This window comes from Haemaphysalis longicornis, unplaced genomic scaffold (genome assembly GCF_048455015.1).
Source record: "Haemaphysalis longicornis isolate Haplotype H1 unplaced genomic scaffold, Haemaphysalis longicornis Haplotype H1 scaffold_1, whole genome shotgun sequence".
NCBI classification, from domain to species: Eukaryota; Metazoa; Arthropoda; class Arachnida; order Ixodida; family Ixodidae; genus Haemaphysalis; species Haemaphysalis longicornis.
In genome coordinates this window covers 295,695,554-295,709,672 of record NW_027526203.1, presented here as the reverse complement: position 1 = coordinate 295,709,672, position 14,119 = coordinate 295,695,554, and the positions used below count along the sequence as shown (strand labels likewise).

The window sequence follows — 14,119 nt, the reverse complement described above, 5'->3', positions numbered from 1 at the left end:
GCTAACTAGATTCTGCCGGGGCAGTTTTTGGGAACTGGAGAGGGGAAGCGGGTCTCGTCCTAAAAATGGCGCATGCATGCTCTGTACCGCAGGAGCGCCATGTTCCGTGGCGCTAAGCATAAACAGATCGAGCACTGCGTTCTCACCGGACGTCGAGAGCAGCATCTTTGCATCCGCTCTCCATATCGAACTGCAAGCACAGCGGCTAGGGGTCGTTCGCTTGCCGAATGGTGTGCCTCCTCAGGGCTCGATGCGCGCTCAGAGCACGCAAAGCTCTGCTCACACAATTTTTATGCGAAACATTTCTTGTCAAACACCCGCGGATTTCTTTCTTGCGTCCCTTTTTTTGAAGGCGAATTCATCCCACACTTATTGAGCCTGTAATTAAAAAACAAAGCAGCTCTAACTTTGGTTCAAACGTGTATGTAAAACTTAAGCGGTTGTCATAGAAGTTACTTTAACCACTGATTAAAAACGACGTTCGTTTCTCGTCTCGCATCGCTTCCCAGAATGCGCGTGCATATGGCTGCCGAGAAAAGCCGTAGGAGTACTTTTAATGCCCAGATTCTGAAACAAATTACGCCACCACCTTCCGCTTAGTAATATTTACGACCATGCCAAATTTCACTAAACTGCATACGTTAGAAATGAATAGATCACAATCTAAGAATGACGTTACTTTTGAGACACTTTCCGGATACGAACGCGCTTCCTATAGTTGCATTGGTGACAGAAAATACTCCTCTAAAACACATGGCGTGCACCATTTTATGCAAGATCTCGCGAACTTAGATAGGTTAAAATGATTTTAAAATGGCGTTCGTTTCGCATTTGACAATTTCTGGAAGGTAGCGTCATATATACTCCTCTGTTCGTGCTCATGTATACAGACCAACCTGGGTGGAATGAGACAGTGATAGCTTAATGAAAGTGATATTACGCAGGCTGACTTTATTCGAAAGTGGTTAAATGAACGATCCTTCGCGATGAATACTCCTGGCGGCATATTTTTCATTCCTTTGGTCACCCTCGGAAGGACCCCTTCCGATATTTTTATGTTTATGTACATATTTACTTTGTTTAGTTCGTGCCTTTAATTTCCCGGAAACGTTTAATTTTCTAGTCGATTTTGCCCGGCAACGATGAACAGCGTCGCTCGCTTTCCTGTTTTCACTTTTAAAGGAGAAAAACTCAGTTCTGTAGGTGTTTGCCAAAATTACAGAATACTGACTCCCGCTATGAGCAAGAAACCTAAAATAAGCCAAAAATGAATGATACTGTATACTTTAACCGAATGGTCTCACCTTTCGCATCTATTTTGGCTTTCGCTTGGGCGCATGCGATACCTTGTTTGTTTAGAAATAAACATTTAAAGCTGTGACGTTAAAGAGATCGTCACAAAGTGCAAAGGCGATCCCTGCCGGCCACACCCCGCTGGCTACGTTCCAGCCGGCCGCGCTCTCGCGCGGTGCTGCTAGCTACCTAGGAGATGATGTAGAAAATACCCGACCCAGGGTAACGCTGGGTGAAGCAGGCGGTCGGGCTACAGCATAGCCGGTATACTCTGGCAGTAAGTGAGTAATACCTCCCGCGTTCACCGGCGTAACTCTTTTGAATGTCCTTGTACGCCGGAACGAAATATCTGACCGCGATAAAAAAAGGCCTACCGCCGGTGGAGCTATACAACGTATTTCATAATGTTTACCAGCTACAGTTCCTGTTTATTTAACTACACGTGTTGAGCGAGAGTTTTCGCGTACATTTATTTCACATTTGCATATTATTACCTGGCTGTTTACTCTATAAAAATGCTGAGACAACCTCCGCCAATCCCGTTTCATCATTCACGATTTGTGACGTCACAAATCGTAGTGCGGAGACAATGCGGGGTATTACGACACCCGTTTTCACGCTTTTGGCATTTTCTGCGTTAATAAACGACTGCTGATGCCGCGAGTGTTCTATTTTTATTCATGGCACTGTATCGTACCGTTGCAGGCGAACTTGTTTTTACATTTTAGTGCTTCGTTACATAAAGAGCTGACCCACACTTCAAAAAAAAATTGAAAGAAATCCGCAAGTTTGTTTCATTATAACATACCTGAATGGGCAGTCACTTCGTCTAAGACGGAAAATCTGTCGTATAACGAGACCCAGCGTGACAACTGACACAGACGCACAACAATCAATCTGCCCTGTGGTAGCTTGCGATTCGAAACACCATGCTTGCTTGCACAGCGGGATGCCACAGCACGAGTACACTTTTCCAGTCAGATCGACGGCCATATCTCAATATTTACCTACTTTTTCCCGTGGGCGTGCTTCTCTGCAATCTCTAATGGCGGTCTGAAGGAGGGCATAAAATTCGTTCAACTGAAGCATTCGTACAAGTTGTGCTCGGTCAAGAGAGCATTTCTTATGCGTCCAGTTCTACTTGCATGGAAGCCTAATTTCGTAATTTGTGCCATATCTCGAAATTCTACACTAAACAGTTTTAGCAGCAAAGTTAAATGCTGCGACAAGTGTAGACTTGAACTGAATGAATGGAAATTTTATGAGGTCTCATTCTTGTTTTTCTTCAATTAAAACGCCGCGTGGAAGGAGCATGCTAAATAAAAATTCCGTTTGCCCTGCGTGATTTTATTTTCATTTTTTATGTTTTTTCAAACTGTAAGTCTTTTGATCTAGTATGCATGCTTCGTTAAAAACATACGTGCTACATTTCACGAGTGCGGCATTGTCTATTGGAATTCGTAAAGTTTGTGTTTCCAAAGTCGCTTTAAACATGCCTCATCGGTCCCAACTATTTTCCTGACAGCGACATGATCGCACGAGACAGGCTCATCGAAAAGTGTTTTCTTGTGTTTCTGTGGGCACAGCGTACTTAAAATTCCGTCGATGAGCTCCGCTTCATGAGCAAAAAATTTACTTGTGCCACAAATCGTTTATGTCAGGTAAGCATGCATACCACACCATCGCGAAATTATGCATGTTTGCTCAGCCAGGCTTGGTGCCGTCGTAATCAACTTCTAAAGGTAAATTTTGCCTCCCCCTTCCTTCTCCAGTTAATTAGTTCGTTGCCTTACGGTCATTGGCACCTGACGTAAATCACTCCACGGCAGCAGCGAGATAACATTGCGACTGTAAGCTCGGGGCCTACCATACTTTGAACAAGTGGCGCTTTTCCCATCCTCATTTGATGTTATTTCTCGCAGTGCTTTCGTGAATCCGCCTCGTTAAGCTACCTCGCACAGTAGCTTTTTGCGGCTGCTCCGTCCTTTTTGTTGAAAAGGAAAATAAATATTTGGTTTGATTTGATTCGAATAGTAACCGTGAAGAGCAGACTCAAGAAGTGTCGCCTTACTCTCGCAATTCTGCTTGGAGCGCTGCCCTGCGTGACACGCCCTACTTACTACACGATGTGCCACAAGCTTCGAACATATGGCGTCCGTGTCACCGGTAAAGAAGCAGTGACCCCGAAGGAATGGGTCAACACCACCTGAGTGTCCCCTGGAACACGCCGCGGTCTCTTGTGTGCGTATACAAAATCAAGTCCGACCGCCCAAGCCCCCTCACTATGGGTCAGCTGGCGAAGTAATACTTGCACTGCCGTCGTTGTCTCGACTCCGTATACGAGGCCGACAGCAGCCGGAGCGGATAATTGTTTGCCCCGGCGCTGATGTTTGTTCGGCCGCTGTCACTGTCGGCAGGAACAATGCCCGTCACAGTGGCGTGTCCCTGGCCCGGCGTCGAAAATTAGGATACAGTTGGGGCCGCCGCGTGGGTTCCTTTAGTGCGCCGGCCCCCGGGTGCCTGGCATCCTCCCGAAGGGGAGCCCCAGCCGCGGACACGCTGCCTGCTGTAGTGCCACGCGCGATGGGCACGCCCTGCGCTCTTGTCGAAGCTGAGGAATCGGGAAAAAATGTGCCGGCCGTATCCCGCGCTTGTTTCATCAAGGCAATGATCCTGCGTAAGGTATGTACGGGGGAAGACTGGCCCTTCCTCGTGTCCAGGGTCTCTTTTGCGCTTGCGTTTGGCGTGGTGATAATTGGGTTTACGACGCTGTGGGCGGCAGGGGTCGCGCGTGGGAAATGGGAATTAAATTGGAAATTCGAATGAGGGCGTTGCAGAGTTCTCTACTATATTATTATTATTATTATTATTATTATTATTATTATTATTATTATTATTATTATTATTATTATTATTATTATTATTATTGGCGTCTCTTTCTTCGTTGTGTTCTTTAGCTATACACTAAATGTTTTAGTAAAATGAAGATTTCTTTGGGCGTGTGCAGCGCAAAAGGGACAAAATATGAAATATAGAATATTAGACGGCACAGCAGTCGCGTCGTCTGTTGTTTCCTGCCATCTTCCGCCCCTTTTGAGCTGCGCGATTACGACAAACGTTCACCAACGCGCCCAGCTTTCCATTTTTGCTAGCGGGAAATTTTGTTCGACTGGTTTTGTTTCTTAATGCTGAATACGCGAAAAAAAAAAAAAAAAGATGGACGGGTGGTTGTAAATATTTACCTCTCTAAAGAACACTTTTTAATTAGCTGCCAGTCGCTAAGTACGTATACCGTGCTATGGGGACAACACGCTTTGTTGTGCGTTCTTTACAGTCCGTTTTCGACACATCTTCCATTCGTGTGTGTTAGAGCCAGGGAAGACGGTACAGTAGAGCCAGAGTCCTTCAATGCTTGAAGGACTCTGGTAGAGCACAGAAAACCGGTCTCGATGGCTGTGCCCGCGACATTTTCTCTCCTGAAACTATTTCTTACCGGGGTATAGAATCGGGGGAAAAAAATAATAACTTGCTTAGCGTTGCTCCCACGATCACCGCTGTCCTAAAAGCTCGACGAGAGACTACTCCGCCTCTGATGTCGCTCAGAGGGCGTACGCTGTCTAAAGGGAAGCGTTAGGTTTCATGTCGCAAGCTTGAGGAGCATCGAGCGGCGGCGAATCCCCAGACGGGATGAGTGCGGGCCGGCGGCGGCGGCGGCAGATGGCGGCCGCTTGCGCGTACTATACGAGTTGTCCCGAACTTTCAGTTTCGCTTCCCTTCGCTTTCCCTCCGCCGCAGCGGGCGCCGGTCTGGCGGCTCGTCGCCATAGCAACGCGTCGTGTTGGGCCTCGGATCGGACCCAGCGCCAGCGACGGGCCACCCGGCACGTCCTCTCTGTCCTCTTCCGCAAATCCCCCTCGCGCTCCGTCTCGCAGACAGGCTTCTTCCGTCCCGTCGCGGGTCGCTTCCGGGCCGGAGGAGGCCGTACTTCCAGTTTATCGCGGCTTCTGACGAAGCAGATTCTCCGGTTTAACATTCTCTGAACGGCCGCTGCATGCCTTGACAGAGCCCCGCTGACAGCTCCCCCGCCGGCGATGCGAATGAGAACCTAGGCAGCTTCCAGAGTGCCCAGAGGTGCGTACGTCCGTCCACTTACATTAGCCACGGGCCGATCTTGGGTGATCGCCTGTATACAGTTAGCGTGCTCACATAGCGGTGCGTCTCACGCACAGAATCCTCCTTTCTTGAATGATGCCCAAGTAACCGGCGTTTTGAACCCTCGGACACGTGCGCGTTGCTATTGCGTTTTCTGACCTTGAAAAAAAGTGCTGTAAAGCATGTTAGTAATCTGTGACGTACAAGCGTTCCGTACGCAATTCTTTTGTTTCTCTCCCTCTTTTTTTTTTTTTTTTTGCTGTGGAGACAGCCGAGTTGAGCCAGTACAATATTTGAAACCAAAGTAGGATCCATAAAAATGAATTCTCCTCTTTTAGGCCACGTGCCCGAGGCAAAACTTCACACGTTACTAGTATTGCTAGTTAGCTTCTATTCTTGTTCTCTCTCTCTCTCTCTCTCTCTCTCTATATATATATATATATATATATATATATATATATATATATATATATATATATATATATGTGTGTGTGTGTGTGTGTGTGTGTGTGTGTGTGTGTGTGTGTGTGTGTGTGAGAGAGAGAAAGTTTGAACAAGGTAGCGGCCTCGAGGCGTTGCCAACGTTTAGAAAAGACTTGCCTTCGTCAGGGAAAACACGAGCGTGTTTGCCCTGACGAAGGCAAGTCTTCTTTTCTAAACGTTGGCAACGCTTCGAGGCCGCTACCTTGTCCAAACTTTTATTTTTCTCGTGTTTCCCCACAACCTTCAAAGTTTCGTTGATATATCTGCATATATGTGCGTTTGTGTATACATGCAAGGCAAGCAGCGGAGGAGACGCATGTATAGGTAGCTTCGCGCATAACGACAGACGCACACTCAAGAAAGGAGGAAATTGTGCAGCGTGTCCCCCCTCGTGCCCATAGCGCAGCTCGTCGTCGCGAGCGTTGGGCAAGGCGGAGCGTGTGGGCTGCGCAGCCGGCGACCCGGCCGCTGCAGCCGCGTGTCCCGTAGAAGGCGCACGAGGAGCCAGCTGCGATGGCCGTCGAGAAGACCGACGACGTGGGCGTATCTCTGGCACCGCGGGCCCCGAGCAGGCCCAAGTCCCTCTGGCAGGTAGGCCCCGGAAAACGGCTGCTGGCGCGGCGTTACTAGGATGTCGCCCCACGCGGTGGCAGGCAGGACGCTCGATCAATGCGACGCGTCCCGTCCTGCTCACGCTCCAGCTCATCGCCAGTCGGAGGCGCACGACGAAAAAAAAAAAAAAAATGCCGGAACAGACCTTATTGTGCACCGGTGTTTTACTAAATCAGATTTCTGTTACGTGCGACGATATGATGAATGGATATATGCGCACAATTACACGCATCGTGTTGTCATGCGACTTCGTTACCGTCTCTTTGTTATTACTGATGGCATTTACCGGGCCCTTATTTCGTCGTCGTGGTACGCTCTTCTATTTACGCATCGATTTCTCATCGCATTCGAGTTATACCACAGGAATTCAGCAACGGAGACCCTCAATGTTGATTCGCGCACGCATGAGAATATCCTTGAGGAACTCATGAAACATTCTTCGTCCTTCATGCTTTTCGTCAGTCTTGTTTGTGACTCGGGTGCGCGTTCAGAACAAGTCTGGAACTGGTATCGCTGAGAAGTGCAGCTATTTTTGTGCATGTTGGGGATCGTGCCTGGCAGTTGTTATGGTCAGAAGCATGGCGTTGCGAAGGCGCGCTGACAACCCTCGAGGCTGGCACGGAAAATACGGAGCCGCCGCATGAGTTAACGCAACTATCCAGTTTGTGTCGGCAACCGCGCATACAAGTTTTGTACTCGCTGCGCGCACCAGCGGAACGGCCCAGTCGAGCTTCCTGGCGCGTTCGGTCGACCTGATGCAGCGGCAGCCTGTGGAGAACGCCACGAGAGCGCTGGGGTGTGTTTGATTCCATCCTGCTACCGGTGACCAGGGTGAAAGCAATCATTGCTTAGCTCCGGGTCGTCGCGAGCTGCTGACTGTCGGCATCTGTCAAGGGCAACGAGGTTTCAAACAATCGGCGACGATCTCTCCCAGTCGTTCACGTTGTTGTGCGCCGCAGCGAGGGCTCAAGACGCCGCTGCTTCGTGGCTGCAGCTGTGTTGACAGCGGGGCGTCCCCTTTTCGCGCCAAGTACGGGTGCGCGAGTGATGGGCGCCCGTATACAGCCGCGTGTCACTGACCGCACCGGCGCGACAGGAGAGACTCTTCTCCGACGGTGCACACCTCTCCTGCAGACGTCGTCGTCCTGCCTCCCTTCGGCGTCACTGAGCCGATTGCGCGAAGCCTGCGCCTGTTCGCGCCGACCCTATTACGTGCCAATCTGTGCCGAGCTCTCGACCTTCGCTCGCCGGAGTAGTGTCGCGTAACCGCGGTCCCTATCTGCTGCAGCGCCTCGCAGGAATGCACACTGTCTGATAGACTGCAAACAAGCGAGAAAGTCTCTTCGCTCCCGCGGCGTCTTGGTGGACACTGGGAGAAAAAGGCTGTGATAAGCTGAACAAGATCGGCACGAGAAACTTGCGTACCGTCGACCGTTTCCTCCTGCGACGCCGTTAGAAGTATACCTCGTGAAGCACTAATTGGAGGCACGTGGATATAGTCGATCGCAGTGCCCACGAAGCTTCGACTAAGTCTACGGCACAAGTGTTGACATCCGATCAACGCAGCTGTTGCGCCCGTGTCGGATCTTACTTGCCCCCGCCGCACCATAACAGCGACGTGGGTTCGGAAACGGGGCATGGAGGAACGGCTCAGCCGACACGCCTGTCGTTGAATGGGCCCCGGAGAGCCGACGACTGGACAGAACCGTGACACCTGGATTGCCCTGCTCGTTCGCTACCTCGCTTCGCACCGCGACCAGTGCGACCCGTCACTTTACCTGTTCATCCGCTGGCTGACCATCCTGCTATTCCGGGCCATCTTGAGCCAGATGACGCCGTCGGCGGTAAGCCGTGCATTTCGGTAATTTTAAGCTCCGCTGGCACGCGTTCAGAGAACAATGCGTCCGCCTCGCGGGATTCTAACGGTCAGACGTGGCGCTTCAAAGAAATCAGCCGGTCCATCGGTTTGCATGAGCGTGCCTACTGTATGTGGAGACAGAAAGCAGGTAGGTAGAAGGATTTCGCGCAAGGAAAGTACGGCTGTGTTCTGGATCTGCTTGGGCACCGAACGCATTAGAGTAATCATTCATCCCTGCAAACTCAGCAAATCCCACGAATGGCGAAGTCCAGCCTACTATATCACTAAAAAAATCCCGGGCCATCTCCACTAACGTGAAACTTGGTGAGGGGCGAAGCGTGCAGTGTATTCTTGGCGCCTTGGCGTTTTTGCCAAATGAAACCGTTGAGGGTACAGGTATACAGCTTTTCTGTAAAAGTCTCTTGTCTTTGAAGCACGAAGCTCTCTAGCGCGAGGCATAAACGAGTTTCCCGGTGTTTTAGTACCGTGACTACATGAGACGAACGACGATTACGACGACGACGACGACAGCTCCAGCCCCTATGGGGCTTTCGCTATTACTCAATGCAAGAAATGTCGTTTGGCTTTACGCAATGCCGCAGCTGAGACGACATTTCTGCGTCCATCGATCGTACGCCGGACCTCGTCATCCACTGGTTGCAAGGATCGTTGTGCAGACGGTCGTTGCGCGGAGCAGACCAACTGGTGTTCCCTGCAGTGTTCTGAATCCGATACCGTTAGTTTTGGTCGCGGGCACTCACTGTGTGTACTCCTTCACAACATTTCATCCGGTTTTTATAAATTACATAGCGGAGTGTTTTAATTAGTTTGTTTTGCTTTTGCCGCCGCTCCTCTCATCGGCAGGGGGAAATGTGCGTTCGCGAGGAAGGCAGAAAGGGGGGGGGGGGCTAAATTGATGCAGCCTGCTGTGCGAAGAGGACAGCCTCGAATAATACAACCTTTGTGCATTGTACGCCACCAAAAGCGTAACAGAAAGTAAAGAAAATAGTTTTTTTTTTTTTTTTACAAAAGTCTACGCGCCCATGGATGCTTCTGGAAGCGTCGACGATAACCGTCGCTTCAATACAAAACACACGCTATGAAAGCGCGCCCAAAAAGTGTCGCATCCCAAACATTTGTATTTTTGACAGAAACTAAGCTTCATTGTAAACAGATGGAAGTCACATATTTCCCCATGACCTACGTCGTTGACAGCTTTGCTAAGCGGGAGGGGCCCGACGCGCGCGGAACAACTCTCTTGAGGACGAGCGCAAGTGTTTGAAAACCGCCCTTCCGCGCACTTTGGCGCCCGCACAGGAGACATTTAGCCAACTGCAAACGCCACAGCGGGAGACAGAGGCTGCTGAATGGGCGACCTCGTGGACACAGCGGCCGCAGCTGTTGGGTCCGCAGCGGAACGGGCCCGAAAACGATGCACGATGCGGTCACGGTCCAGTGCCCTGCGCGTAGTTCTGCGCCGCATCACTCGCGATCCGCCGCTAAAAGTGCGGCCAAGGTCGTTGGAAGGACGCTCCGTACCTAGCTTTTCCCCCGAGGCAGTCTCGCAGCGTGTGCCACGCCCCTGCGGCTTCCGCCTTGGTGTACGCACCATACCTGTGGGGAAAGCCCTCGCGCGCCCTGTCGAAACTCGACGGAGCATGTTTGAGGTCGTACCTGAAGCGACGAGAACGTCTTCTCGGCTAAGATGCGCGGAACTTGTCATCTGCCCAGGAGGTGTTTCCTGACGTCGACATGCCCGTCTAGTCGCGACCTAGTTACGTGCATTTCTAGTATCCTATAGCGTTTTTAGTGTTGCCTAACGCGCTTCTTTCGTACGGTGATTATTACACCAGAATAGCGCACGGCGGAGTCGTCAAAATGTGCCGTTGTGTCAGCTGCGCGAAAGGGAGGTGTGTCGCGCTCGTTAAGGCCGAGTGGGAGCAAATATTGCCGGGAGAAGTATGTACGTGCACGATTAGGGGAACGACGAGGGCAGACGAAACCGGGACAGCGCAGCAGCGTGGCGCGCCCACGTGCTGCGTGCATTGCGCCTGGCGTAGATCCGCTCTGGCAGAGCGAAAGCGACATTGAAAGCGGTGCGAAACTGGCGAGAGCAGTGGCGCAATTAATACCGTGCAGTGGGCGGAAGGCACTCCGGCGCACGTCACGCTTGGGCGCTCCGCTTTCGCAAGCGTTTTGCCGTTCCGGCTTCACCCGTCTGCTGGGCGACCGCATTAAAGCTGATGGAGCGCGACAACTGTTGTTCCTTTTGATTGAATGACAAGGCGGCGCTGGCAATGCGGCATGTGCATACTCCGTCTATGTCGTTGTAAATGTGCTGGCGCTGCTGCTTAGCGACGTCTCACCGTGCATGCACTCGCCTGTCTGCAGGGCGCCCACTGGGAGATCGTCACGTCGTGCATGCACGAGTTTATGCGCACTTTAAGTACTGACGCTCCCTGCACTACTGCAGCTAACCCGTTAAGGCAGCGATTGTGCGGCTTCTTTCTTATTTTTATGACGCCTAAACGACGATTGCATCAGTCCGTGGCCTATAGTCTTAGCCATCGGCTAATAGGACTTCTCATACACGGCGCATCCGATTTTCTTCTTTTGTTTTGTTAAGATCTTTTCATAAATATATAATTGCCGTTTAGACAACATTAAACTCCTGGAAACATGTCCCTAAAAGAAGGCGCATGAAAAAAAAATCAGGCATTTCGCTGTCTGAGTAAAGGAAAATTTGTTCGAGAACCTTCTTGAACCTTCCCCCCCCCCCCCCCCCCCCCCCTGACTTTTTTATTTCTCTAAAAAAGAGGTCGGAGCCTGGCTGGATTAGGCCCCTGACTTTCGATTCCGCACGTAACTCCAAGGCATGCAGGTTAATGGGTAATACAATGTCAGGCTATATGTGTATACGTGCGACCATGATCGAGTTACTTGTGTACTGTTTTGATGCTGAGGCCATGAGGCAGTATAGCGGCCCGTCTACTGAACGCTGGGTTGAGTAGGACGTTCCTCGTGATTTCCCGGTCCCTTGACCTCAAGACCACGCCGAGAAATCAGGAGGAGACTGGCGGCGGATCTCAAGCGCTTGTGAGGGGACGAAATTGCGCTGAACTGCTGCATTGGTGCTAATCGACGCAAATCCAGATGGGCTGAATCGAGCGTTTTTACTTTCGGTTTGTGTGGCATTCCTTTGAAACCACGCGGCGAGCCGCGCTCGACAGCGTCGTGCCTTCGGTCTTTGTAGTCTGTAAAGCATTGCGCGGCCCTGCTTGAACGTTGACGGCAACGTCGTACGAGGAGTCGCGCACATCGGCGGTCCGGACTGCCCGCGGTGGAAGCGCCGTGTCACAGCCGCGCAGCTGCTTCTGCGACCTCGAAATTTCCTAGCGGGTCGCAGCAGCAGCGCCGGCAGCTGCTGTGTCGGCATGTAGTACGCGACGCCGAGCGGCGAACGACGCACGGGCCCACGGGCTTCCAAAGGGCGCCGAGCGTGGTGGGAAGAGTAGCCTGGCTGCGCCCGCGGCCAAACCGAAGGCTCGCTGGGGGCCCCGGGCCCTGTGGCGGAGCCTGCGCCTACGCCGCCGCCCGCAGCCGTCGCCGCTGGCCTCCGAAGCCTTCTGGGTAACCGCACCTCCCTTGCACCTGCTGTCACCGGAAGGCCTCCGACCGTGTATACATTTTCATACTATAGTGTACTATATGCGCGTATACGCGGGTTCCTGCAGCGTTCGCCTTCCGCTCCAGTTTGCGCTGCAGCGCGTGGGTGTTCGGGAAGCGCTTGCGATGTGTTCGGCTGCGCGGGCCTCGTATTTATCGGCGTGCCGACCTATAAAGAAACCCGCAAATTGTCGGACGCACTTTTCTGGGCATTTTCTCTAGCTTCTAGCAGCCGGTGCACCGCCGTCCATAGCCCGGCTTCTTTAATCGCACGGCGGGATGACTTTTCTACCAGCGTTTTTTGGCTTACGTCTGCGGCGTTAACGGAGTATACCGGTAGCAGTACATAGATCGAACGCCGGCTGCATTGCCTGACGAGGCCAACGAGAATAGTGCAGAGTTGGAGGGGAGGCCAGCATGCCCGTCGCGACAGGAAGGGTAGCTTGAAATGCAGATATTATTCATTTTTTATCCATAACTGAGCTTTGAAAAAAGAACTACTTGCAGTGAACAACATATATACTTAAAGTGAGCACTAAAATAAGATCCCAAATCTGAGCCTAACTGCTTGTTTCAAGGTTACTGAAGTTCATTCAATGTTACATATAGAACATGAATCAGCATGTTATGAATTTGACAGAAAGAGGTCAGGAACTGTCAAGAGGAGCTCCTATAGCGTTGAGTGCAACGTAAGTGGTTGTTTGGGACAGTTACAAACTTGAAAGCGCGGCAGTAGAACTTCGTATATGTCCCCGGCACCACGTTTTGCCTGTAGAACGTCATGCTGGCGACGAGCATGTTTCGCACAGGGAATGCCCCGGCGCAGACTAAATGCTTTGAGCCAGACCGCATTGTTCAGGTCCCTGCAGGTACGCTCTCCCGAGCCTCTGGTGTTCTACAGTGACCATCTGACTCGGACACATTCCTAAAACGTTCCCGCGGGCCTGCATTCCCACTGTGCACCTGAGCGACCAGTTTATCCGTTCAAAGGAGGAAATTTGTCGTCGAGTGACGAGATCCGACGCACGATTCGACTCGTGATGTTTTCACCTGCGCTGTGCCTTTACGCAGTGTCGAAATGCAGACCCCATTCGTACATGTCATTGAAATCTTTTGCCGGGCCTCGTCATAGGGCTACTTTGTCCCTTATGATCGTGCCTGATCATTGCAATGCGTTGTACTGAAGCAGACCCGCAGTTATTCTTAACATTACGCGCTTCAAATTGGAAGAAGTATTCTAAAAAAAAAAAAAAATCAGAAGAGATCCATCTGAGTGTGAACTCTCAAGGAATGCAAAGGCCAGGTAGGCTCAATCACGTAACTATCATTTCTCAAGCTTAAGTCGTCCCTATAGCTTTCCTTCACAGATGAGTTTTCTCAGGTCCTGTCGTCAGTTACTTTTTTGGAATTGGTAGTGCCACGAGTCGAATTGTGTGCGTGATAAACGTGTGTGTCGCGAGACTGCTCGTGCACGCAGTCCACCCGCAGGCCTTTCTTTCTATCTTTATTGCTGCTGTCGTTCAACGTTGTGCTTTAATCAAAGCTCAGGAAGAATTTTATGTTGCACTAGCCGCAGACGTGCTATAGGTCGTAACACCGATGCGCGACTCGGTGCCACGCCCACTCTATACGGTAATGGGCCGTATATGTGCGCAGTTCCCTGGGATGTCATCTTTAAGGGGCTAGACTGCGGTCACTGTAGCTATAATAGCAAACGAGATTAACGGATGCATATTTGTAGTTACAGTGAAAATGAGCGTAAACTTAAGCTACAGGACGTCCCGCACTTCCAGATCGTGCCAGTTACGATACCGAAAGCAGAGCACCACTCACGGGTGCGCGAAATGCCAAGTACCGAGATGCCGTAAGCGCGGTTCCCCTTCAGAAACGCACTGTTTGGTCTATATAACCCCGCGTATATTCATTGAGTGCACAGCGAGCCGCTATAGTGTTGCCCCTGCAGGATAAAATCCGCCGTTTCAGACGATTTGCCGTGCCGCAGCATAAGATGTGACTTCATCAAGCATGTGACTGACATTGGTTCTAGTCCAAATT

The 14,119-nt window shown here is 51.1% G+C and overlaps 1 protein-coding gene across 10 annotated transcripts in view; it reads left to right on the top strand.

Annotated features, from left to right (window-relative positions):
* The first annotated feature begins 7,593 nt into the window (after positions 1 to 7,593).
* LOC144148417 (uncharacterized) overlaps positions 7,594 to 14,119 on the top strand; it is a 203,713-nt gene continuing 197,187 nt past the window's right edge. For all 10 annotated transcript variants that reach the window (XM_077680008.1, XM_077679998.1, XM_077680004.1 and 7 more), the window contains exon 1: positions 7,594 to 8,384. In XM_077680008.1, coding sequence (XP_077536134.1) covers positions 8,214 to 8,384 — 171 coding nt within the window. In that variant the 5' untranslated portion in view covers positions 7,594 to 8,213. The remainder of the gene's footprint in view (positions 8,385 to 14,119) is intronic.